Source organism: Giraffa tippelskirchi, chromosome 5 (assembly GCF_054371585.1).
Source record: "Giraffa tippelskirchi isolate mGirTip1 chromosome 5, T2T-mGirTip1v1.2.pri, whole genome shotgun sequence".
Lineage (NCBI taxonomy): Eukaryota > Metazoa > Chordata > Mammalia > Artiodactyla > Giraffidae > Giraffa > Giraffa tippelskirchi.
Genome location: NC_137279.1, coordinates 111220448 through 111247538, shown reverse-complemented (window position 1 = coordinate 111247538; position 27091 = coordinate 111220448). Strand labels below are relative to the sequence as shown.

General features: G+C 41.6%; 2 protein-coding genes across 4 annotated transcripts; one reads left to right on the top strand and one right to left on the bottom strand.

Annotated features, from left to right (window-relative positions):
• Positions 1-258: 258 nt before the first annotated feature.
• Positions 259-25381, bottom strand: LOC145507003 (acidic mammalian chitinase-like). The gene is made up of 8 exons (XM_081492737.1): positions 25295-25381; positions 18897-18964; positions 5944-6068; positions 5175-5298; positions 4828-5010; positions 3747-3857; positions 2423-2558; positions 259-1682 (listed from the first exon to the last, which is right to left on the bottom strand). The coding sequence occupies exons 3-8, from the start codon at positions 6063-6065 to the stop codon at positions 1621-1623; spliced, it is 738 nt and encodes a 245-aa protein (XP_081348863.1). The 5' UTR covers positions 6066-6068; positions 18897-18964; positions 25295-25381; the 3' UTR covers positions 259-1620.
• LOC145507006 (ciliary microtubule-associated protein 3) lies at positions 19759-25455 on the top strand. 3 transcript variants are annotated; one of them, XM_081492741.1, is made up of 6 exons: positions 19759-19816; positions 20053-20195; positions 20817-20915; positions 21669-21799; positions 23707-23824; positions 25212-25455. In XM_081492741.1, exons 1-6 carry the CDS (start codon positions 19798-19800, stop codon positions 25278-25280), a joined length of 579 nt encoding a protein of 192 aa, XP_081348867.1. In that variant the 5' UTR covers positions 19759-19797; the 3' UTR covers positions 25281-25455. The 3 variants fall into 3 exon arrangements, with proteins under 3 accessions (XP_081348867.1, XP_081348868.1, XP_081348869.1); XM_081492742.1 differs by having other exon boundaries at positions 20053-20199; positions 20824-20915; XM_081492743.1 differs by lacking the exon at positions 20817-20915.
• Positions 25456-27091: the final 1636 nt, after the last annotated feature.

Genomic DNA, 27091 nt, shown 5'->3' with positions numbered 1-27091 from the left:
GCATTTGTTATTTTTCTGACACAGGGTCTTGGGCCCCTTCTTTGGAGGTGTTGACAAGAGTGAGAGAATTTTTTCACACTGTTGTTTGGTTCACACTCTCAAGGCTTTTGCCAGGGAAGAAACTCCCCTTTCTAAAACAGTAGTCTGATTTGATAAAAAGTAAAATTTTATCTTCAATAAAAATAACTTCCATTAACCTTCAGGGTCACTTGAAATGCTGAGCTATATATACAAGTATGTAAGAAAAAATACAAACAATTATAAAAAATAAAACATGCAGTGTCGTATTTATTTTACATATGGATTTGGTTCAAAGTGTTTATAGTTGTTTTAAGTTATAATGGAGTAAAACCTAATCATAATGCTGTTTTAGTAAGGTAGGGCTTCCAAATTGATAGATAGAATGATACAATACATAGACAACATGGAGTATAGGAAGACGGAGTTTGACGTGCAGCATGAGAAAATCTGAAACAAAATAGACTTCTTCCAACATTTTAAATTGAAGGCCAGTTACAACATGTGCAGGTTTGGTCGAACACCAGACCTTGGTTACACTGGAAGTAGCAGGTCCTGCCTCCTGCACACTGGTAGAGCTTGGTGTTGTCTTCAGGATCGCTATAAATGCCATCTGCTTTACCAGTGCAGAAACCTTTGTCTCCTTCACTGCCCCCGTCACTACCACCTTCTCCACCACTTTCTCCATCACCACCAGCTTCTCCACCACTGCCACTGTCTCTGCCAATATTGGCACAGAAACCTTCACTTCTGGGTGTCACTTGTTGATGACACCAAGTCTTGGTGGCTGATGGAGTGCATTTTAGAAGAACAAGAATATCACTTCAGAGCATCATCATAAGCTATCTTTGAGCCTAGAAGCAACAACTCTAGACTCCTCCTATATTGGCTTTGTTCTCCAAGAACTTGAGCCACATGAGACTTCCAAGCTGTGGCTGGGAAGAATGTTACAAGGAGACAGATGTCCAAGCAAGGAGGAAGGGCGAACAGGGCCACTGGAGTCCTAGCAGTGGTCCAAGCAGTCCTTGGCTTCTACTCTGTTTCCACTCAGGGGGAGTGAACACAGCCCTACAGTGACTGGATCAAGGATTTTATGTGGGAGGCTAATTAACACTTGTGTTAGCAGGGGAGGCTTATCTGTCCATTTTTCTGTCATAAGTAATACACCTGCATTTTGTCATCTTGTTAACCTTAAGTGCTATATTTTGATTTTTTGTCATCTTGTTATGTTTTGTTTCTTAGGCTTTATTTTTTGCTTGTTTCCTTTCAGCTTTGCCCTTTCCCTGTTTTTTTCTCCCTCTGGCAATTCAGACATTCTATTTTTCATTTTACTCTATTGCTAGAACACTCTCCACCACTACAATTTGCTGCCTCTTACTCCCTCACTCTATCATTTGAGCCCATCTTTTTTGAAAATTAATTTTATTTCTTTGTTTCTTTAGGCTGTACCGAGTCTGTGTCGTTGTGTGTAGGTTTTCTCTAGTTGTGGCGAGCGGGGCTGCTCTCTGGTTGTGCTGCCCTGTCTTCTCATCGCGCGGGCTTCTCTTGTTGCAGGGCACAGGTTGTAAAGTGTGTGGCTTTCAGTAGTTGTGGCACATGGGCTTAGCTTAGTTGCCCTGCAGCCATGTGGGATCTTCCCAGACTGGGGATTAAACCTGTGTTCCCTGGATTGGCAGGCAGATTCTTAACCACTGGACCACCAGGGAAGTCCTGAGCCCATCTTTTTGTAATTACCTTTTAACAGGTTTTACAGTTAAAACAAACAAACAAACAATGATTCTGTGAATTTCCTGAAAGCAGAGACATAGGGAACCCTATATCTTTCACTTCTTTACCTCTATCTCCACCTTTAGGCTTTCTCCAGAGATGCTTAACCAAGGAACATACAAAGTCACACACTACTGAGTCAGCAATGTGAGTCTTTATCCCTGTTCTTCTTCAAGACCTACCTCCAACCCTCACCGCTAGCGGCCAAAGACAATATCTGCCTTTAAGGCAGGTGGGAAGTGGCTAAGCCAGCCTGCCTATTTCTAAGTTAGGATATGGTGCACAGAACTGAGAGAGATGCAGTTTACTTTAGAGAAAATATTAGCACATGCATCAGACTCACTTTGAAGGTATTTGATTCTTCCTCCCAGACAAAGTTTTCCTGAGAAGAAAAGCCCATCTCTGAGGTATAAGGTATATTCAAATCCTTACCACATAGCTACTGAACTTAGACTGGCTTCTTTGATTGAAGAATGGATTTCTAAAAAGCTTCTTCCTATAAACCTGTCCCTTTTTCACACGTGAGGGTCTAGATGCTCTGTGGCTGCCTCATGCACTCTTGTCCCTCTGCAGTTGCCATTCTTGCAGCTTGACGTGCATCATCTTTAGAACAATGGCAAACTCAGTAGTGACCCACCTGAGGACAGGCCCAAGAGTGACTGCAGCTTGCGTATGAGTGGATATTTGCCCTCATTGCAGAAGGAGCCTAAGAAATCATCCAGGTCGATGGCCCAAACCATGGCCCCACCAGAATTGTTCTTAAGAAAGTCAACCTGTGGATGAAGAGAGCACTTGGCAACCAAAATCAAATGGCATCTACACAACAAACAGTGAAGTACAGGGCGACAAGGTGATATTAGGGAGAAAAATGCAAGTGGATTTAAACCCTGTCGATATTTCTTTCATGAAAGGATGTGATATGCGCTTTGTGAATTCAAGGTTTCATGGGTTAACTCAGCTCCATTCTTGTTTTCTTCCTCCAGTTAATAAATTCTTAGGTGTATATATATATACATATAGTATATTAATAGTATTAATTAATATAATAGTATGTTATAGTATATTAATAGTATATTAAATTAGCTAATATATATAGTAAAAAATATAGCTTATATATATATATATAGCTAATTTAATATACTATTAAACTAATACTAGTATTCTAGGCTAAGCTATATTTCATTTTAGCTTTCATTACTTGCTTAATCTTTACAGGAACTACTAGGTAGATCTTATTCTTTCACAGGTTTGTGGGAACTCATCCTGTCTTTTGGGGCTTGAGGACCAGGTATATCTGACACCTAAGTCTAGACTCTTAACCATTGCACCATACAGCTCTATTTCTCCTCCATTCTGACCACCTTCTCCTGACCAGGATTCAATAAAGATGCACTGACAGAGCAGTGTTATGGAAAGAGCCTAGACTCTGAGCCAGACAACATGTTCAATTACTGCCTTTGCATTTTCCAGCTATGAAACCTTGGGTTAGTCACAGCATCTATGAACCTCAGTGTACACATCTATAAACTGGAGAGGCTATTTCTTACTTCACTGGATTGTGTAGAATCAAGTTAGGTAATGGTTGTAAAGCATTTAGGTAACAATGTAAAGGATATTTTCATTATTGTCCATGAAAATGTTCGTCCTAAGCCTGGCTTATAACTATTTCACAGAGTTAGTATAGATTAATTCTGGACAAAAATTGGGGAAATAAATTTTAACCACATTAGAATATTATACTATATGTTAGTGTATAGTAGTATATGCTGTACACTGGATCACTAAATCTGTATTTAATCATATCATTTGCTCTGTCTTGAGGAAAAGGTAAATCACAATGAGGTTGATTTATTCTATTTTGTACATATTTATAACTTTGAAGCCACAGATCTTAGTAAAATGGGCTCATGATGAACTTAGGATTTGAAGCTAGAATTGCATTTTTTTTACACTGTTCATACCTTATATTTGTAGCTCTTAATATAGCCAACCCACTCAGTGTCTTTATAAGCATATGAAACTTTTTGGTCCTCAATCCAGGCATTTGTGGCTTCACTTAGGAATGTACAGATCTATGAAGTGAAGGAAGAAGGCAATGTTGAGCATGTCACAGATTATGTCATGTATTGCAGGAGGAAGGAGGGGAAAAATAGTAAGAAATGGAAGAGGGATAGAAAAAGTTGCATTGTGAAATGCCTACATTAATTTTACATATTTATCTAGAAAGTAACTTTGTATCATAAAACAAAGATACAAATTTCTATGAAATCAGGTACAAAGAAGTGAAATTCCAATTCTAAAACCACAGTTTAGTTGAGAAATGGTAAGCATGACCATGAGTGCTAAGGTCATTCTTCTGAAAACACTTGAGTCTCTGGCAAAAACTGCTAACTATTCTCCTATTGGTCTGAATTTTTAACACAAGATTTGAGTAGTTGTTGTTGTTTAATCACTTAGTCATGTCCGACTCTTTGCAATCCCATGGCCTGCAGCATGCCAGGCTCCTCTGTCCTCCACTATCTCCTGGAGTCTGCTCAAATTCATATCCATTTAGTCAGTGAGACTATCTAAACCATCATATCCTCTCCAGCCCTCTTCTCATTTTGTCTTCAATCTTACCATCATCAAGGTCTTTTCCAATAAGGTGGCTCTTCACACCAGGTGGCCCAAGTATTAGAGCTTCAGATTTGAGTAAATGCAATCAAATCAGATTTGAAAGAAGATCCAATTATTTGCCATCCCTGAGCTAAATTATCGAAATCCTTCTCTATCTATTTACATGGTTGCAATAGAATTCAGTATAGCTTTGAGCTATAGAAAAGATGGTTCCATATACTTCTAAACCCAAAAGGAAATTCACATTGATTTTTTTTTAAATGAAAAATGTTCCTCAGCCATCAACATGCCTTTCTACAGGCTATATGCTCAGAGCTATGAGGAGCCAGGGTATAGGATCTCAAGAACATAAGGATAGCAAGATGACTTGGAGAGTGGAAGAATTTTCTCCAGGGCATTTTAGCCTGAATTAGCCATGGTGGTTACCTCATAGTAAGCCCAGAAGCCAGCCTCATGTGTGTAAGGACCAGATGACCCTGCTCCAGAGACTGGGGCACAAACTGAGGTGTCAGAAGTGCTGAGCTGGAAGGTCCCCCCATAGGCGGGGAACCCCATGATGAGCTTCTCTGAAGGGACCCCATTGTCTCTCCAGTACTTCATGGCATATTCCTGCAGGACCAACACAGACATTATTCCTCACCAGTGTTTGTCCCACATGATGAAAAAGTCTAGCTAATTGTCCCACAAAGAGAAAGCCTGTTTTCCAGCAACCAACACTCCTAATCTCTTCCCTGTCTTTCTTCTGCATATGATTAGAGGTTTTTCTTCCTTACACAGTTGAAATAACACATGTTGCCTTGATCCTTGGATCCTATGTGCAGAGGACTGCTGTGTCCTGTACATGGGTCCCAGCCACGATGGAAATCATATGTCATCACTCTTATGAAATCAAGAAGCCTAGAACAAGAGAATTTGAGCAATCATGATACGGGAGCATTTTTTAATAGACAACTTAAGAGCAAGAAATGATAGCAGTGGAAATTCATGATGTCAAGTAGATATCCATCTGATCCCATTAAGATCCCATCCCTATTTCCCTATGGCTTCCTAGGTATCTCCTGGTTATCTTCTGTGACTCCTGTGGGGCTAGACAGAAAGTCTCCTTTACTTCCTTGAAAGATTAAGGGCAAACCCAGAGCAGAAGATAAGGAAATATAGTTGTTAGAGTATGTGTCTCAGAAACACGTGTCTCTAGGATTATGGGAACTGCAGGTGGAAAGCTCTCCTATTGTTTTGTCAATAATAGCTTTCTAGATTTTACAGCTTTTCAAAAGAAACTGTCAGTGAAAATTGCTGTTACATATAAAGATTTTCCAAGGTCTTAAATCTTATTTCTCTTTCCCCTAAAGCCTACCATAATGACAATATAAAGGGATCACCACCTTATCCCAGAACCACTAAATATTCAAACATTTTTGGCAATTGATGGTACCAACCTTCTCAACATTATGTTTACATAACTACTGGGAATGCTTTCTACTAAAATGTTTAGGGAATCTCTGCTCTGGGATGTGGAGGCCTTGGGAGGTTCATCACACTCACTTTTCAATCTCTGCAATTTCATATCCTGCATCAATGGTCTCTTTGCCAGCAGACACAGCTGCTGTGATCAGCAGTCTGAGTTTTCCTGTTTCTTCAGCCTCTTCTTCAAAAGCCTGTAGCATTTCCTGGAGAGAGAAAAGAGGGCGGATTTTAGTGGTTGTCTTCATTATCTATTCCTTATGGTGAATACCTCTTAAGATTGTTTCCAGCCCATAACAATTCCCTATTTCTGAAAATAGCTCCTGAAATTTAGGGATAGAGTCTGGTAAGGTATAACTTGGAATAAATTGATGCAAACATGGAGTCCTTGAATCTAAGTCTCATTTAATGACAATTCTACAGAAAAAGCCCAGGAATTCCTGGCAGAGGATCTAGGAGCTGTCCTCCCTATTGTGACTTCACCATCCCTCTTAAAGCTCTATTCTCAGCATTTGTGTATAGCTAGGCTGTCTTTCCTGCCTCTAGGTCTTTGCAAATGCTGTTACCACATCCTTAGAAAATTCTTCCCATCCTTTGTATTCCTGGTTCCTTTTACTTCATATTGCTGCTCAAATGTCACTTCCCTGAGAAGACTCCCCTGAGCATCTAATTTTGCTGCTACCATTGCTCTTACCACGATTGACATTTATTTATTTATTTAGATCCATATTCTCCACTATGCTGTAATCCCAAGAGCAGGAATCACGTTTGTCTTGCTCACTGCTCTGTATCCCGTGTGTCTCGATCACAGAAAGCACACAACACTTGTTGAATGAATGACATAGTGAAATTCCTTCTTCCTGATTCAAAACTTTATTTGAAAAGAAGATTCAAGATGGAAGTGTAGGAAGACTCTGAACTGACTCCTTTCATAGGCACAGCAAATCTACAACCATATAAAAAAAAAAATCCCCTGAAAAGGACGTGAAAACCAGATGAATAGTGTTCTCAACAAAGGGTAAAAAAGACAGCATTGAGATGGGTAGAAGAAACAGATATACAGTCACTCCAAGGAAAAACCACACTCCAGCCACAGTAATCCACAGTTGAAAAGTATAACGAAGGTACAGTTACCTGAAATTAACATGACATTGTAAATCAACTATACTCCAATAAATCTTTTTTAAAAAAAGAGAGATAGTTATTTTCCCTAAGGAATGAAAGTTTCAAGTTCCACATCATGCAAGCCATCCCAAAGCTGCTTCTCAGGAGATAAAACACCCCTCTCCTCCTTCCCCCCCACAAAAAAAAAACTAGTTTGAAAACCAATATGTAATACTCCCAGGAAAACTATAGAACTACAGGGGAAAGAAAACTCATTTTTAAAGGGCCCAGTTTCACTTGATCAAAAACCTATATAAAATCACCAGATTGAAAAGTACATGGAAGATAGATGAAAGAGCCCCACTCACTAATCCTGAAGCAGCTGCTAGAGAGTAAGGAACTGTGGGATGATCCCTGGGCACTGAAACCCTAGTAGGAGACCTTTTTGCCACCTCAGGCCACCTTACTAATAATGGCACTGGTGGCATCATATTGGAAATCTCCATCTAACCTGTGGGTGCACATGGCCAAGAGTCCTGCCTCCCCCTGTGCCTCAGCAGCACCTCACAGTTAGCCAGGAAATAACCTTGCTGGGCACTGGTGGGTTCTGAGATTTAGCCCTATCTCCCAGCACCTGGCATCCAATGAAAACAGACCTTGCAGCCATTAGAGGGGCAGCCCTGCCCACAAGCCCCCAGAAGCCACCATAGATGAGTCTCACAGCCATCTTGGGGCCTGCTCACCTACTAGTTACTGGCAGCCACCATGGCATTCCAAGACCTACCACTGACCACCAGCATTCAGCAGCCACTGTGGTGAGACCCCAGAGGCATTCTGCAGGGCCAGACCTGCATACCAGTGTGCTGTCATCATAGCTGTGACCCCACCAAAGCAGGAGGACACACACAGCCCACATAGGTCACATGGCTAGTGCACATTGCTCTGGTGGCCAGGTAGGATAGTGCGCCTGAACCCCACAGGATATCTCCCACATAAAGCCACGCATCAAGACTGGGAGACGTAGCTGCTTTACCTAATGCATCAAAACAAACACGGAGAATTAGGAAAAACTGAGGAGACATGTTCCAGTCAAGAGAAGAAGACAAAATCTCAGAAAAAGAATGAAATGAAATGGAGATAACCAATCTCCCTGATAAAGAGTTCAACAAAATGATCATAAAGATACTGAACTTGGGAGGAGAGGTAAGAAAACAATGACAACATCAACAAATAGCTAGAAAATATTAAAAAAAAAAAAAACTCAACAGAAGTTATAACTGAACTGCAAAATACCCTACAGGTGTTCAACACAGATTGGAAGAGGTAGAAAAATCAGTGAGCCAAAAGACAAAGTAATGGAACTCACTGACACAGAGCAGCAGATTGAACAAAGAATTTTAAAAAGTGAAGATAATTTAAGGAACCTTCGGTACAATATCAAGTAGAACAGCATTCCCATTATACAGTCCCAGAAGTAGAAGATAAAGGGACATAAAATTATTTGAAGAAATAGCAACTGAAGACTTCCTAATCTGGGGAAGGAAATAGACATCCAGGTCCAAGATGCTTCAGTTCAGTTCAGTACAGTTGCTCAGTCGTGTCCGACTCTTTGCGACCCCATGAATCGCAGCACGCCAGGCCTCCCTGTCCATCACCAACTCCCTGAGTCCACCCAAACCCATGTCCATCGAGTTGGTGATGCCATGCAGCCATCTCATCCTCTGTCGTCCCCTTCTCCTCCTGCCCCCAATCCTTCCCAGCATCAGGGTCTTTTCCAGTGAGTCAACTCTTTGCATGAGGTGGCCAAAATATTGGAGTTTCAGCTTCAACATCAGTACTTCCAATGAACACCCAGGATTGATCTCCTTTAGGATGGACTGGTTCAATCTCCTTGTAGTCCAAGGGACTCTCAAGAGTCTTCTCCAACACCACAGTTCAAAAGCATCAATTCTTTGGTGCTCAGCTTTCTTTATAGTCCAACTCTCACATCCATACATGACTACTGGAAAAACCATAGCCTTGACTAGACAGATCTTTGTTGGCAAAGTAATGTCTCTGCTTTTTAATATGCTATCTAGGTTGGTCATAACTTTCCTTCCAAGGAGTAAGAGTCTTTTAATTTCATGGCTGCAATCACCATCTGCAGTGATTTTGGAGCCCCCAAAAATAAAGTCTGACACTGTTTCCACTGTTTCTCCATCTATTTTCCATGAAGTGATGGGACCAGATGCCATGATTTTAGTTTTCTGAATGTTGAGCTTTAAGTCAACTTTTTCACTCTCCTCTCTCACTTTCATCAAGAGGCTTTTTAGTTCCTATTCACTTTCTGCCATAAGGGTGGTGTCATCTGCATATCTGAGGTTATTTAGAAAGAGGCAAATGGCATTGTTACAGAAGCAGGGGTTGTAACTGGTGTATTTTACATTACTTGTTTCTACCTTCCCATTTCCTTCCTGCTACTTTATCTGCTGATGGCTACAGGATATAAAATTAACACACAGAAATCCCTTGCATTCCTATACACCAGTAATGAGAAAACAGAAAAAGAAATTAAGGAAACAATACCATTCACCATTGCAACAAAAAGAATAAAATACTTAGGAATATATCTACCTAAAGAAACAAAAGACTTATATGTAGAAAACTATAAAACACTGATGAAAGAAATCAAAGAGGACACAAATAGATGGAGAAATATACCGTGTTCATGGATTGGAAGAATTAATATAGTGAAAATGAGTATACTACCCAAAGCAATCTATAGATTCAATGCAATCCCTATCAAGTTACCAATGGTATTTTTCACAGAACTAGAACAAACAATTTCACAATTTGTATGGAAACATAAAAAACCTCGAATAGCCAAAGCAATCTTGAGAAAGAAGACTGGAACTGGAGGAATCAACCTGCCTGACTTCAGGCTCTACTACAAAGCCACAGTCATCAAGACAGTATGGTACTGGCACAAAGATAGAAATATAGATCAATGGAACAAAATAGAAAGCCCAGAGATAAATCCAAGCACCTATGGACACCTTATCTTCAACAAAGGAGGCAAGAATATACAGTGGAGAAAAGACAATCTCTTTAACAAGTGGTGCTGGGAAAAGTGGTCAACCACCTGTAAAAGAATGAAACTAGAACACTTTCTAACACCATACACAAAAATAAACTCAAAATGGATTAAAGATCGAAACGTAAGACCAGAAACTATAAAACTCCTAGAGGAAAACATAGGCAAAACACTCTCCGACATAAATCACAGCAGGATCCTCCATGACCCACCTCCCAGAATATTGGAAATAAAAGCAAAAATAAACAAATGGGACCTAATTAAAATTAAAAGCTTTTGCACAACAAAGGAAACTATAAGCAAGGTGGAAGGACAGCCTTCAGAATGGGAGAAAATAATAGCAAACGGAGCAACAGACAATTAATCTCAAAAATATACAAGCAACTCCTGCAGCTCAATTCCAGAAAAATAAATGACCCAATCAAAAAATGGGCCAAAGAACTAAACAGACATTTCTCCAAAGAAGACATACAGATGGCTAACAAACACATGAAAAGATGCTCAACATCACTCATTATCAGAGAAATGCAAATCAAAACCACAATGAGGTATCATTTCACGCTAGTCAGAATGGCTGCTATCCAAAAGTCTACAAGCAATAAATGCTGGAGAGGGTGTGGAGAAAAGGGAACCCTCTTACACTGTTGGTGGGAATGCAAACTAGTAGAGCCACTATGGAGAACAGTGTGGAGACTCCTTAAAAAACTGGGAATAGAACTGCCATACGACCCAGCAATCCCACTGCTGGGCATACACACTGAGGAAACCAGAATTGAAAGAGACACGTGTACCCCAATGTTCATCGCAGCACTGTTTATAATAGCCAGGACATGAAAGCAACCTAGATGTCCATCAGCAGATGAATGGATAAGGAAGCTGTGGTACATATACACAATGGAATATTACTCATCCATTAAAAAGAATACATTTGAATCAGTTCTATTAAGATGGATGAAACTGGAGCCCACTATACAGAGTGAAGTAAGCCAGAAAGAAAAACACCAATACAATATACTAATGCATATATATGGAATTTGAAAGATGGCTAACAACAACCCTATATGAGAGACAGAATAAGAGACACAGATGCATAGAACAGTGTTATGGACTCTGAGGGAGAAGGTGAGGGTGGTTCGTTCTGAGCGAATAGCATTGAAACATGTATATTATCATATGTGAAACAGAACATCATTCCAGGTTCGATGCATGAGACAAATGCTCAGGGCTGGGGCAATGGGATGACCCAGAGGGATGGGATGGGGAGGGAGGTGGGAGAGGGGTTCAGGATGGGGAACACATGTAAACCCATGGCTGATTCATGTCAATGTATGGCAAAAACCACTACAATATTGTAAAGTAATTAGCCCCCAACTAAAATAAATAAATTTATTTTTAAAAAAAGAAAAAAAAAAGAAATTTTACCTGCATTTCAGACAAGAAAGGACGCTAGAGGCAAATAGAGTGGATCTTAACAGATATTTTCCAATTGTTCCTCTACCTCCCCATCCTTCTCCACCTTTCTCTCTGACCCTGGAAGTCTGTTTGGACTACATCCAATAGCTCAGTAGGCTCTGCTTGAAAGAAGGGTAGAATAAGGAGGAGAATGAGGTCAGGGTGTTTACTCCCCTGATCTCTCCCTATGAAGTCACATCAAGGTGACTATATCCCTCTATCAAGGGTCACTTCTCCTCTCAAGGAGGACTGCTCTACCTGACTCTCTCTTCTTCCAGCTTCTAGAAATCTCTCCCTGTACCAGCTCCACTGTTCTAGCCCTGGCTTCATGGACTAACCCTTTGGTTCCCCTACAACACTAATCTTTACAGTTAGTCTCTTTGCAAATAAATCCCCCTCAAATTATCTTGAGTATACTATCTATTTTCCTTAGGATGCTGACTGATATACTGATAAACTTAGATCATGTTGCTTAATATTCATGAGCCTGTTTTCCCATCTATAACATTAATATATTGATAATTATCTTACAGAGTGTTTAGATTATTAAAAATCTTACTTTAAAGACTAAGTACTCAAAAATATCATGCACTATTAACTACTTGCATTTGTTAGGTGCAATAGAAAACCCAGTTCAGTTCAGTTCAGTTCAGTCACTCAGTCGTGTCCGACTCTTTGCAACCCCATGAATTGCAGCACGCCAGGCCTCTCTGTCCATCACCAACTCCCGGAGTCTACACAAACCCATGCCCATCGAGTCGGTGATGCCATCCAACCATCTCATCCTCTGTCGTCCCCTTCTCCTCCTGCCCCCAATCCTACCCAGCATTAGGGTCTTTTCCAATGAGTCAACTCTTCGCATGAGGTGGCCAAAGTATTGGAGTTTCAGCTTCAACATCAGTCCTTCCAATGAACACCCAGGATTGATCTCTTTTAGGATGGATTGATTGGATCTCCTTGCAGTCCAAGGGACTCTCAAAAGTCTTCTTCAACACCACAGTTCAAAAGCATCAATTCTTCGGCGCTCAGCTTTCTTCACCATCCAACTCTCACATCCATATATGACCACTGGAAAAACCATAGCCTTGACTAGACGGACTTTTGTTGGCAAAGTAATGTTTCTGCTTTTAAATATGCTATCTAGGTTGGCCATAACCTTCCTTCCAAGGAGTAAGCGTCTTTTAATTTCATGGCTGCAATCACCATCAGCAGTGATTTTGGAGCCCAAAAAAATAAAGTCTGACACTGTTTCCACTGTTTCCCCATCTATTTCCCATGCAGTGATGGGACCAGATGCCATGATCTTAGTTTTCTGAATGTTGAGCTTTAAGCCAACTTTTTCACTCTCTCTTTCACTTTCATCAAGAGGCTCTTTAGTTCTTCTTCACTTTCTGCCATAAGGGTGGTGTCATCCGCATATCTAAGGTTACTGATATTTCTCCTGGCAATCTTGATTCCAGCCTGTGTTTCTTCCAGCTCAGCGTTTCTCATGATGTACTCTGCATATAAGTTAAACAAGCAGGGTGACAATATACAGCCTTGACGTACTCCTTTTCCTATTTGGAACCAGTCTGTTGTTCCATGTCCAGTTCTAACTGTTGCTTCCTGACCTGCATACAGGTTTCTCAAGAGACAGGTCAGATGGTCTGGTATTCCCATCTCTTTCAGAATTTTCCACAGTTTATTGTGATCCACACAGTCAAAGGCTTTGGCATAGTCAATAAAGCAGAAATAGATGTTTTTCTGGAACTCTCTTGCTTTTTTGATGATCCAGCGGATATTGGCAATTTGAGAAAAGTCAACTAGACACAATTTAACTAAAATAAAAACTTATTAACATTCATTACAAGAAATCCGAAAGAGGTGGCTTAATCAGCATTGCTTAATTCAGGCGTTCAGCAGAATCATCCAGGACTCAAGTTCTTGATATGTTTCTTCTCTGAAGGACATGACTACTTGTGGATGAACAAAATCAAAGTCCTATCAGTAAAGATGGAGGAGGAAGGAGAATAGATGTTATACAGCCAACTGCACCTGCTACACTAAGTCCTTCTCTGGTGTTTCAGATGGTAAAGAATCTTCCTGCAATGTGCTATACCCAGGTTTAATCCCTGGGTTGTTAAGATCCCCTGGAAGAGGAAATGGCAACCCATTCCAGTATTCTTGCCTAGAGAATCCCATCGACAGGGGAGCTTGGTGGGCTACAGTCTATGGTGTTACAGTCTGTGGGGTTGCAAAGAGTCAGACACGACTGAGAAACTAACACTAACTAGCCTCTCTGGCAGCACATCAGAAGGGATGGGCCCCAGAAGGAATATTGGGGCGGGGGGGGGCTGGAGTTATCAGAGCAGGGTCAGAACAAGAAAGAAAATACCCCTAATAGAAACCAACAAAGAGGGGCTGTTATTCCTGATGACAGTGATGACCTTGCAGAAAGTTTCCCATAACTCTGACAACAGTTTCTACTTCACTTCCAACCTTATGGAACATGCAGCATTTTCTCCACTGACCAAGACAGTCATTATCAGGGTAGTTTGGATGCAAACAACAGATAGCAACTCTGGCTAAATCTATCCAAACAGAAATTCAAAGGAAAGCCTGTAAAGCAATATGGAATCAATGGACATGTTGTGGAATCGTCTTAAAACACAGACAGGAGGCAAGAAAGGCTATTTATAAAAGATACTGCCAGAGTCCTGCCATGGGAAGTTTGGTTAGGAAGTTCCACTGATGGCGCTGGTACTACTGCTACTGAGCTCTCCTCATCATTGTCAGATACCCATTTCTTGAATTTTTGCAGCTCTGCCTCCAGATTTAAGTTCCAGATGGGATTGGCCAAATTACCAAGCCTAGTTCAGCTGCCTACACCTTAGTGGTTCACATTAAAGAAAAAAACACAAAAAAAAACCTAGTATCCTTTAAGTTTTCAGTTTCTCATCCAAAGTCCAGCACTGAAATCCATTTCAAAAGCACCCCCAACAGGTGACTCACCTAGAGCCAGACATCCTGGAATGTGAAGTCAAGTGGGCCTTAGGAAGCATCACTACGAACAAAGCTAGTACAGGTGATGGAATTCCAGTTGAGCTATCTCAAATCCTAAAAGATGATGCTGTGAAAGTGCTGCACTCAATATGCCAGCAAATTTGGAAAACTCAGCAGTGGCCACAGGACTGGAAAAGGCCAGTTTTTATTCCAATCCCAAAGAAAGGCAATGCCAAAGAATGCTCAAACTACCACACAACTGCACTCATCTCACATGCTAGTAAAGTAATGTTCAAATTCTCCAAGCCAGGCTTCAACAGTACGTCAACTGTGAACTTCCAGATGTTCAAGCTGGATTTAGAAAAGGCAGAAGAACAAGAGGTCAAATTGCTAACATCGGCTAGATCATTGAAAAAGCAAGAGAGTTTCAGAAAAACATCTATTTCTGCTTTATTGACTATGCCAAAGCCTTTGACTGTGTGGATCACAATAAACTGGAAAATTCTGAAAGAGATGGGAATACCAGACCATCTGACCTGCCTTTTGAGAAACCTGTATGCAGGTCAGGAAGCAATAGTTAGAACTGGACATGGAACAACAGACTGGTTCCTAATAGGAAAAGGAGTACGTCAAGGCTTTATATTGTCACCCTGCTTATTTAACTTATATGCAGAGTACATCATGAGAAACGCTGGGCTGGATGAAGCACAAGCTGGAATCAAGATGGCTGGGAGACATATCAATAACCTCAGATATGCAGATGACACCACCCTTATGGCAGAAAGTGAAGAAGAACTAAAGAGCCTCTTGATGAAAGTGAAAGAGGAGAGTGAAAAAGTTGGCTTAAAGCTCAACATTCAGAAAACTAAGATCATGGCATCTGGTCCCATCACTTCATGGCAAATAGATGGGGAAACAGTGGCTGACTTTGTTTTTGGGGGGCTCCAAAATCACTGCAGATGGTGACTGCAGTCATCAAATTAAAAGACTCTTACTCCTTGGAAGGAGAAGGCAGTGGCACCCCACTCCAGTGCTCTTGCCTGGAGAATCCCATGGACGGAGGAGCCTGGTGGGCTGCAGTCTGTGGGGTCGCTAAGAGTCAGACACGACTGAGCAACTTCACTTTCACTTTTCCCTTTCATGCACTGGAGAAGGAAATGGCAACCCACTCCAGTGTTCTTGCCTGGAGAATCCCAGGGACGGCGGAGCCTGGTGGGCTGCCGTCTATGGGGTCGCACAGAGTCGGACACGACTGAAGCGACTTAGCAGCAGCACTCCTTGGAGGGAAAGCTATGACCAACCTAGATAGCATATTAAAAAGCAGAGACATTACTTTGCCAACAAAGATCTGTCTAGTCAAGGCTATGGTTTTTCCAGTAGTCATGTATGGATGTCAGAGTTGGACGTTGAAGAAAGCTGAGCAGCAAAGAATTGATGCTTTTGAACTGTGGTGCTGGTGAAGATTTTTGAGAGTCCCTTGGGCTGCAAGGAGATCCAACCAGTCTACCCTAACGGAGATTAGCCCTGGGTGTTCATTGGACGGACTGATGTTGAAGATGAAACCCCAATACTTTGGCCACCTGATAGGAAGTACTAACTCCTTGGAAAAGACCCTGATGCTGGGAAAGACTGAAGGCGGGAGGACAAGGGGACGACAGAGGATGAGATGGTTGGATGGGATCACCGACTCAATGGACATGAGTTTGGGTAAACTCCGGGAGTTGGTGATGGACAGGGAGGCCTGGCGTGCTGCAGTCCTTGTGGTTGCAAAGAGTCGGAAACGATTGAGCAGCTGAACTGAACTGAACTGAATAGGTTACTTGACTATTTTGAGATCCTCACCGTAACTCATAGCACCACTGCCAGCAGCAACTAGCCTCATCTTTTATCCTGCACCCCCACCTCCATTTAACCCTAGCTGCAGTGACCTCCTTCTCTAGGGAGCTCTGAGCTCCTTCCACAGCAGGACTCTGTTCACACTGCCACTTCCATCTGGAATTCTTCCTCAGCCCCAAGCATCAGCTACTCCACATTCAACCTTTAGGACTCAACCCAAATGTCACTTCATCAGGGAAGATTAACCACTTCTTCATTACTGGCTACTATCTCTCCATTTTCTAACAGTCTTCATTTCTTTTGGCTAGCACTAAAACAGTAATTCCATCCTATCTCTTTCTCTCTAGACTAAGCTGCTGGAGGCTGGGCTGATCACATCTGTCTTGCTCACTACCACACATCACAATGCCCAAAAGCTCCTGACACATCAGAGTGGCTCACTTGTGAATGGCTGGACACTTCCCTGCCTGGTTCCTGACCCAGCTAGAATTCTCAAAGGAATATCCAAGTCAGTGCTTCTCAACTTTTAACAGGCACTAGTCACCGGGAAAGTATAAATTATGGTTTAAGAGATATGAATATTCTGCCCTTCTCACAAGTTCCAGGTGATGCCAATGCTGCTAGTCCCACACTTTGAGGAGCAAGGCAACACCTTATAAAATCAAATGACAATCCAGACACATAGGACAAACACAGTATGATTCTACTCATATGAGGTACCTAGAATAGTCAAACTCACAAACCTGAAAGTAGAAGGGTGGTTGCCAAGATCTGGGAGGAGAGAGTTATTGTTTAATGATTACAAAGTTCCAATTTGGGATGATGGATGGTGTTGATTGTTGCACAATAATGTGAAAATACTTAATGCCACCTAATTGCACACTTAAAAATGATTAAAATGGTAAATTGTATATTACATCTTACTATAATTTTAAAAAATAACTACACAAATGAAACCCAAATTGGTCTTGCTATGAGGAATCTACCATGGGCCCAGAGATGGTGCTGGGCACAGAGTCTGCATCTCAGGTGCCAAGGTCAAAGGTAGAATTAATGCTAGCTCTGCCAGGCAAGTTGACATTGAATAATGGTCACAGGCCTGTACATCAGGCAGTTTCTGACCGAATCAGAGGGGTTCTGTGAGAGACAAATTGCTTGTTAAAGATCTGGCAGAACCTGAAGCTGATTTAGCTTGTACACGTAAAGCACATTTTCTGATCTAAACAAGTTTCATTCTTTTCAGCCCAGATCCCAGATAAAAGTTACTATCAGGGTGGAAAATTTTAGCTTGAAACTGAAGTTCCTAATGCATATAACATGGTGCCTCCCAAAGTGAAATGCTTTACCAGAATCTGACCCTCAACATCATGGTGATATTGAAATATGACTATATTTACTGAGGGAACTTGCAACAAGTGTCACTGGCTGGGCTCCCACCAGAAAGTTAAAAGGTTGGTGTAAACTCTATTTATTTTTCCTTTGATTTGTTTTTTATTGGAGTATAGTTGCTTTATGATGTTGTGTTAGTTTCTGCTGTACAACGAAGTGATCAGCTATGTGTTGTGTTGTACTAAATCGCTTCATTTATGTCTGACTCTGCATGACGCTATGCAGGCTCGCCTGCCAGGCTCCTTTGTATATCCCCTCCCTCTTGGACTTTTCTTCCACCCCTCCCATGCCACCCATCTAGGTCATCACAGACCACCAAGCTGAGCTCCCTGTACTATATAGCAGATTCCCACTAGCTATCTATTTTACACATGGTAGAGTATATATGTCAATCCCAATATCCCATTAAAAGGAATGAAATTGCATCACTTGTAGCTACATGAATGGGCCTAGAGACTGTCACTCTTTTACTGTTAGAGTGAAGTAAGTTAGAAAGAGAAAAACAAATATTGTATATTAACACATATTTGCAGGGTAGGAATAGAGATCAGATGATCTTTTGGATTTTGATGATATATTATATATTGAAGCTATGGCATGTCATGTACAAGATAAGGAAATTTTCCACAATAAGTTGAGGAGGGTATTAAACCTTACACAAGATGAAAAAAGATTTTAGGATCATGGATTACGTGTCATATGCTTCTGTAACTTAAAATAAGTTAAATTTCTCTCCCCATCTCTGTACCTGCTTGAGTCTTTCTGGATTAAATGAGTCTTGTGACCATATAATGAAGATGAAAAATTCCATAGATGCCCATTTTTGATGGAGAACTCAACAAAACAATGTGTTTTGGATCCAAGACCTTCCTGCTTATTTTACTTTCTCAAAATTGATCTATATAGGTTGCTGATGCTCTAGAGAAACTTTAACTCAAAATTGAGACTAGAGCTTGCTTACCTTTTATCCAAACAGAACCAGTTTCTGCACAAGTGATTCTAATAATGTTCAGTGTGACCCAGAGATTAACGCTAAGAAACTCCCTGCAAAGGGTGATTGGATATAAATTCTCTCAGCTTCTTCCACATCTGTTGGCTCTCCTTAGATGCTCTAAAGCTTCCTCAGAATGCACAGAAGCACTAAGTGTCTGACTTACTGAAAGAAAGGTTTATGTAAATATAACAATTTGGAACAAACCTCATACTTGCAAAACTTGCTGACAATGAGTGGCTTGTTCTCATCCAGCTCCCACAATTCAACAGCACCTGTTGGTGGTGGGGAGGAGGTTGGATTACACCAAGACAGCAATTCACTTCTAGGATTCAAGTAGTCTATTGTCACTAAACTAACAAAATTATTTCTGTAAAAGGAAAGTCCGTATCTTTAGAGGGTTTAACTAACAACCCGTTTAGCTTTATTCTGGCATTATTGTTGTCCTACTAACAGTCCAGAAAACGAGGTGGGGAAAGCTTCCAGAAAAAGACAGGGGGAGATGGGATGGCTGATAAAACCCATCATTCTGCTTCCAGTGAGAAAACATTGGAAATTAAGTTCTTAGGAGACAAAGCAAAGATGAATCTCCAAAACGATCTAAGTAGCACACGGTCCAGTGTGGTTAAATCTTTACCATTATTTGGACACTAATAAATATTTGTTGAATAACTTGAATAAATATCTTACACAGTCATAAAAAATATGTTAAATAATTCAGTGTCTTTTCAGTGATTGGCTAAGTAGAAAAAAAAAAATCTCTAAATAACTTTCCCAACAACGTATCTTTCTTATCTCACTCAAGATCCAGTCTAGGAACATATGTCGCATTAGATTTTCATGCTTCATCAATATGCCCAAATCTGAAGTAATTCCTCAGCCTTTTTATATCCCTCATTTCTTTGGTACACCTACACTTATTTTGTTTTTGTTAGTTCACACTCTCCTGGGCTCCTGGCCCTAGCGGTGCACGTTCCCACCCAACGTGGCCCAACGTGGCTCCGTGGCAGGCCCCCTTGCCACGCAGGCGCACCAGAGCTGGGGTTGCCGGCCAGCCTGTTTCCTAGGCAACACGGTACAAATCACTCGCCCTAGAGGCACTGGCGCGATGTGCTTCAGCAAAGCAGGTGAGGAGGGCTGAGTCAAGAGTAGAGGCAGAAGGAAGATGGGGAGACTGGGAAAGACCAAGGGGGAAAGGAGGGAAATGTAGTTTGCCCGTCTCCTTGGATTGGTCACGGTTTCGTTAAGAATGCAGTCTGCTCAGATCTCGGCCACCTTTCCCCACACCGCCCCTGCCCCCAACCCTCATTTGGACCACAGGGCCTTCCTTCATATGGAGTTTCTCCTCTTTGTCGCTCTCCAGAGACGCTGGTTAACTACTCCTTTGGAACATGTCAACATAGGAAGATCTTTCCTCACTTCCATCCCCCAAACTTGTTGGGGAACAAATTTCTCCCTATTAGGGGAGTGCCCCACAGAGGGCCTGGATGTTATATAGCAGAAGACGTGAGTATTCACCTTCCCTCAGGTGGGTGTCAGTTTCCAGACTATCTGAGGATACCCAAGTTTCCTGGAAGAAAAGCCCTGTGAGATTTGTGACCTTCGGGGTCCTAGCATGAGAAAGTGCTCTGGTCCTCTGTCTGCAACCAGCTGTCAGGGCCAATATCAGCAAGTAAAGGGCCATTACTCGCATTTGCCATCCCCACCAAATGCAAGCCTTGGCCTCATGCCATCCCCAGTAAGTGTTCCTTCACCATTCACACCTACAAAGGCCGGTGACAAAATATTTCCTCTTAGTCCAAACCTACTGTGTCTGTGCTGGTAGGTAGTTTATGAAATCATAAAAAGATTCAGCTGAAACCATATGAAGCCGATTCAGCTCTGTGAGGCTCAGAAAAGTGGATTCACTGGATTCAAATGTCATTCACTACCTACTCAGCCACATTTCTTTGTAGAGTTGCCTGTATTACCTATGTAATTGTTTGGTCTTGATTCAGAGGAATCAAGAAAGAAAGGGCAACTTGAGCAGAGAAGATTCAGGGATACTCTGAGATCACTCTGTTTTAGTAACTATAATGTTCTCTATGCGTGTTTTGTCTTTGTGTATTTTCTACGTAACACATGAAGAGTAAAGACTTGGCATACAACCTCGCTAAGATCCCAACCAGTATAAAAGGATATGGTTTTGGAGCCAGAACAGCTGTGAGGTTTAAGCCAAAGAACAAGGTTAGAAATGGCTGAATGTGCTTAGATTTCAGTGTGATCCATGTTGCTGCATGTATTTGCATTGGGGAGCACAGTTGAAGGTTACCTAAAGTATGTCCTGAAATTCAAGATGAAAGTCATCTGGACAAAAGCTACTAAGGAGTCTACATGAAAACTTGGGTGCTAATGTGGGAAATGTGTGTGTGAGTGTCCTGGGAGAGTGGAAAATAATCCTCAGAAGAAATGGTACCAAGGCAGGGCTTCAGTCCTGAGACACCTGCTGATAAAATACTGGAAGCTTTGTTTATATGCATCATATAATTATATGTAATATATAGTACAATATCTTATCAGTTAGAAAACCAGTTCTAACTTCTTAACCTTTTTGTGTGATTGGATTTCAAATCTTCAGTATAGGCTCTTAATCTCTTGTTGGACATTTTCTTGACACTTAAGCTCAGGGAGAGGGATACTAGCTCCAAAAGAAAATCTGAGTGGGATAGTGGGATGGTGGGGATAGTAGCTACGATAGGTTACCTTGGCTCTCTGCCCCCATAGGTTTATTTCTACAGCCAAAACATTAGGTACCTTTAGGTAGCTGAACCATACTCTTATCTTGGTTTTCTACCTACTGTAGGCCTAATTCTATAGCTTGAGATCGTTAAACCGTAGCTGATACATGAAGAGGGGGAGGATGACTTTGTTTTTTCTAGTTAGAAGTCTTGACATATATATACATCACCCTCTGACATATTGATCTTTTTCTTGGAACAGGATGTGACACCTTACCCAGGCATGTACCAGACAGTCAATCTTCAGGAGCAAACACAGAAATCAAACTTTGCTCCATTTAATACCTTGCTGCCTCGCTTTCGGACATACTCAAAGGACCCTTGTTATCCTGGGTATGCGCCCCTTCTTCTGGTGCACTTCAACAAAGAGCAATAGGAAAGGAAGTACAAAAAGGGGTTACATCCCAATCATGTCCTCTAAATAAGAAACCATCTATCTTTAAAGATTCAACCTCTTGCCTTCCAGGTCTCTAGAATTATAAAATTGTACAGTGTAGTGATTTATTCAATAAATATTTATAAAGGGCCAAGCAGTTGTATAGGTTCCAAAGATTTTGCATTACACCCATCATCATTTCTTGGAGCTTACGTTCTAGAGTCCAGACAGATGAGAAGCAAATAAACAAGAAAATAATCAGTGGTGATAAAGAGAGTGACCATATAATTTATTAGTCAGCATGTGACACTTATGAGACTTTAAAGGGGGTCTTATTAATAATTATACCAAGACAGTAGCCATGAGCTGGGGATGCCATAGGCACACTAGGAAGTATGGTGACCTGGTGGAGTGCTGAATAACACCCAACAAGATGATATAATAGGGTGGCGTCCCTGGTGGCTCAGTGGTAAAGAATCTGCCTGGCAATGCAGGAGAAACGGGTTGGATCCCTGATGTTGAAAGATCTGGCGTGCCTTGGAGCAACTAAGCCCATGAGCCACAACTACTGAGCCTGTGCTCCAGAGCCTGGGAGCCACAACTAGTGAAGCCGGCACTCCCTAGAGCCCATGCTTCACAGCAAGAGGCTCTGCCGCAATGAGAAGCCCGCCTACAGCAACTGGAGAGTAGCCCCTGCTCATTGCACCTAGAGAGAAAGCTTGTGAACCAACAAAGACCCAGTACAGCCTAAAATAAATACATAAATAAAAATAGTAATATATTTTACAAAAATGATATGATATGGAGTGATGGCTGGAATCTACTTTGACAAGGATTGGTCTTTCTGGGAAATGACGCTTCATCTGAAAGCACAATGACAAGACTGAACTGACCCTGTGAAGATCTAGGCCAAGAGTTTCCCAGGCAAAAGGAACTGCAAGTACAAAGGCTGTAGCTGGGAAGGAATTTGGTGTGCGGAAAAAAGAAAGAAGGCTAGTGTGGCTACAGTGTAGTGGACAAGGAGGAAATGAGAACAGAGGAGGAAGAAGGGCTAGAGTCCATAAACCTCACAGACAAAGGGAGGTGGTCTCAGTGCTTTAGGAAGCCATTGAAAATTATAGGGCATGGTCAAGGTCTTTCTTTTACTGGTGAGAATTCCAAGGATCAGAGAGGAAATATAACTTTCTTAAGGTTGTAGTAAAGAAGTGGAGATGATGAAGCTTGTTTCCCATGTCCACTCTACATCTTATTTCCACAGTAAAGCATCTACACCAAAAGACAAAATAATATGCGCAAAGGCAATACGAAATACCCTATTGCTGAGAAATTTCACATCATGGGTACTAATTAGCATCACTGTGGCAAATCTCTGTTATCATCCACCACTTCTGGGATCTCTTGGTCTCTCGGTTAAGAAGAGTGAGGTTGCAGAAATAGCTAAACTAGAGTTGATTTTTACCCTCACTGAATGTCAGGACTAAAAATCTTGAACACTAACACCTATTTAGAAACACATTAGCAGGCAAAGGAACCCTATGATTGCCTGACATTCATCAGTCTGTTGCCTTTTCCAAAAGAGTTAGGACTAGTTCAGGTACACAGGTAATACTGATGAAGTTTGTGGTCACTACAACCCACTCCAGTACTCTTGCCTGGAGAATCCCACGGACAGAGGAACCTGGCAGGCTATAGTCCATGGGGTCACAAAGAGTCAGACACGACTGAAGTGACTAACATTTTCACATCTGACTCGTTGTGACCCCCTGCACTGTAGCTAGGCTCCTCTGTCCATGGGTATTCTCAAGACTAGAATTGTGGTGGGTCACTAACTCTTCAACATAATGTTTTATATTTTTATTTCTAGCCCTGGCACATATAACTCAGAGAAAAAGGCACCCCAGAAAATCACCTGGCCAATGAAATTTGGATCTCCAGACTGGGCTCAGGTTCCATGTCTACAGAAAAGAACCCTGAAAACTGAGGTAATATGATTGGACTTATGTGGAGCCTTTACCTAATACTTCCACATGTATCAGTGATTCTTAACCAGGGGTCTGTGAATAAACTTCAAGAAATCCTTGGTCCCCTGAAATTACTTGCACAATTTTGGGTAATATGTACATATGGGAAATTTTGGAGAGTTACACAATTTCACTAGATTTCTAAAGGTGTATGTGACTGAACAAAAGTCACAGTTTCTCATTTAGTCCTCATATAATCTTTGTGGTAGTCTGAGATAATTATCCTCTATGATTGAGGAGAAAACTGAGGTTGTGCTGTGCTGTGCTGTGCTTAGTCACTCAACTGCATCCAACATTTTTGGAGAAGGGAATGGCAGCCCACTCCAGTATTCTCACCTGGAGAATCCCATGGACAGAGGAACCTGGTGGGCTACAGACCATGGGGTCACAAAGAGTCAGACACGACTGAAGTGACTAACACTTTCACATCTGACTCTTTGCAACCCCATGGACTGTAGCCTGCCAGACTCTTCTGTCCATGGGAATTCTCCAGACTAGAATACTGGAGTGGGTTGCCATGCCCTCCTCCAGGGGATCTTCACAACCCAAGAATCAAACCCAGGTCTCCCACATTGCAGGCAGATTCTTGACCAGCTGTGCTACCAGGGAAGTCCAAAGTGAGGCTTAGATGGATTAAATGGCTTGTTGAAGTTGCTCAGCTAGAATCTAGATCATGTGACTTCTAAGCCAGTGCTCTTCCCATCACATCACTTAGTGTTAGATCATCCAGGTGCAGTGGATCATTCTGGCAAGAACATGGATTTTAGGAACAGACTGCCTGAGTTCAAACACTAGTTCCATATTTGTTTGCTATGTATCCTCTAACTTTTCTAAGCCTCAGTTTGCTTACCTTTAAAATGGATATAAACTAGACTTGATCTGATAAAGTTGTAAAGATTGAGATATTATAGCACCAGACCTGTAGCATAATAAATGTTCAGCCCATGTCACTTATAATTCCAGAGGTGTCCTTTTTCCCCCTGGTGGGACTTTGGATTAATTCTGCAAGTGTTTATTAAATGCCAAATGTACTAACATCATTGTGCTAGGGCCTACAGGTAACATTCAAGAATTTAACCCCTAATCTTTGTTTTCAAGAAATTTACCAGCTATACTTGATGATTTGCCAAGTAGAAAATAATTCCTACCATAACATATTCCAGAAAAAGATGACGAAGAGTAGATGTACAGAGCAATGTTGAGAGATTCATTAGGTTAGGTTACTATGTGGTTGGGGCTCAGGTAGGCTAAAACAGCTCTAACATACGGGTCTATTTCACACAGCCAGGAAGACCAGAGGCAGGCAGTTCTCAGTGAATACTGACCTTGACAGTATTTTTCATTGCAGCTGTCCACAGACAAAGACTTTAGAAAGCATCGGAACCATTTGGCCTACCTAAGCTTGTACTACAACTGAAAAGCTGTGACTACCTTCATATGCTGCTCCTGACCACAGACTCTCCAGGACTGAGGATAGAGCTGCTCTTGTCCTTCTGCATTGGTCTGACCCTCCTGTCTGCCAGCATGGGGCACAGGGAGGGGCAAAGGGCTTATTATTACTATATGACTGCATAAAGACTCATTGTACAGAGGGTGCTCTCTCCACTTGCTGGTTTGTTGTGTAAAGATGTAGAAGGGTCAGAAGGGTTCCTAACTGAGTGCTCAGTAGAGTAGCTTCACTTTACTGAAATATTATACTTGTGCATCCCCGCCCTCTAGCTATAAGTCCCAGGAATGAGTTTTATGTTTTCTACTTCTAACCCTGGCGATAGGAGATTGTTGGTCTGTACATATCAAGGATTTGGATAGCTTGCTTGACTTTGTATTTGGGCTTGCTAGATATAGAGGATACTTAAGGCAGAGTAAATGTTTTAGGGGCACTTCCAATTCCTAGACAAGGTGGCAGAGTAAAAAAAACTTTGTGAGCTCACCTCTTCTCATAAGCACACCAAAATCACAACTCACTGCTGAACAACCATTGATTAAAAGAAGACTGGAACCCGCCAAAAAATATCCTGCATCCAAAGACATAAAGAAGTAACCACAATGAGACACTAGGAGGGGTGCACTTGTGATATGATCAGATCTCACTAACTGAAGAATAATACGACAGAAGTTCTTCCACAGGTATGAAAGTTCTGAGCTCCATGTCAGCCTCAGACTTGGCATCGAGAAGAACAGCCTCCAAAGCCTTTGACTTTCAAGGCCAGTGGGGCTTAATGGCAGGAGCTCCACAGGACTAGGGGAAATAGAGACTCCACTCTTAAAAGCTACACACAAAATCTCATGCACACCAAGACTCGGAGCAAAAGCAGTAACTTCATTGAAGCCTGAGCAAGACCTATCTGTTGGGGCTTTGAGGGTCTCCTGGGAAGGTGAGGAGAGTGGTGGCTCATCCTGAGGACAAAGATACTGGTGGTAAAAATATTGGGGGAGGGGGGTGTTCATCTGCATGAACTCTGACTGGAGATAGACATCTTGCTTGGGTCATTAGCAGCAAGACCTGTCCCCATCCAACAGACTCTAGGCTCCAGTGCTGGGATGCCTCAGGCCAAACAACAAACTGAGTAGGGATGCAGCCCCTTCCATCAGCAGACAGCCTGTCAAAAGACTTCCTGAACCCACAGCCACTTTTTTTTTTTAATTTTTATTTTTTTATTTTAATTGCTAATTTTAATTGCTTATTTTAAAAGCTAATTACTTTACAATATTGTGGTGGTTTTGCCATACATTGACATGAATCAGCCATGGTTGTACATGTGTTCCCCATCCTGACCCTCCTTCCTACCTCCCTCCCCATCCCATCTCTCAGGGTTATCCCAGTGCACCAGCCCTGAGCACCCTGCCTCATGCATCAAACCTGGACTGGCAATCTATTTCACATATGATAATATACATGTTTCAATGCTATTCTCTCAAATCATCCCACCCTCACCTTCTCCCACAGAGTCCAAAAGTCTGTTCTTTACATCTGTGTCTCTTTTGCTGTCTCGCATACAGGGTCACGGTTACCATCTTTCTAAATTCCATATATATGTGTTAATATACTGTATTGGTGTTTTTCTTTCTGACTTACTTCGCTCTGTATAATAGGCTCCAGTTTCATCCACCTCATTAGAACTGATTCAAATGCATTCTTTTTAATAGCAGAGTAATATTCCATTGTGTATATGTACCACAGTTTTCTTATCCATTCATCTGCCAATGGACATCTAGGTTGCTTCCATG

Coding starts and splice junctions, on each gene's coding strand:
- LOC145507003 (XM_081492737.1), bottom strand. CDS start 6,065: ATGCTACAGGCTTTTGAAGAAGAGGCTGAAGAAACAGGAAAACTCAGA. Junction 2,559..3,746: donor TTAAGAGCTACAAATATAAG/GTATGAACAGTG, acceptor CTTCATCCACAG/GTTGACTTTCTTAAGAACAA. Junction 1,683..2,422: donor ACTCTTGGGCCTGTCCTCAG/GTGGGTCACTAC, acceptor CTGCCAATCCAG/GGAACACAGGTTTAATCCCC.
- LOC145507006 (XM_081492741.1), top strand. Junction 20,196..20,816: donor GATGTTATATAGCAGAAGAC/GTGAGTATTCAC, acceptor TAACACATGAAG/AGTAAAGACTTGGCATACAA. Junction 23,825..25,211: donor AAAGAACCCTGAAAACTGAG/GTAATATGATTG, acceptor TTTTCATTGCAG/CTGTCCACAGACAAAGACTT.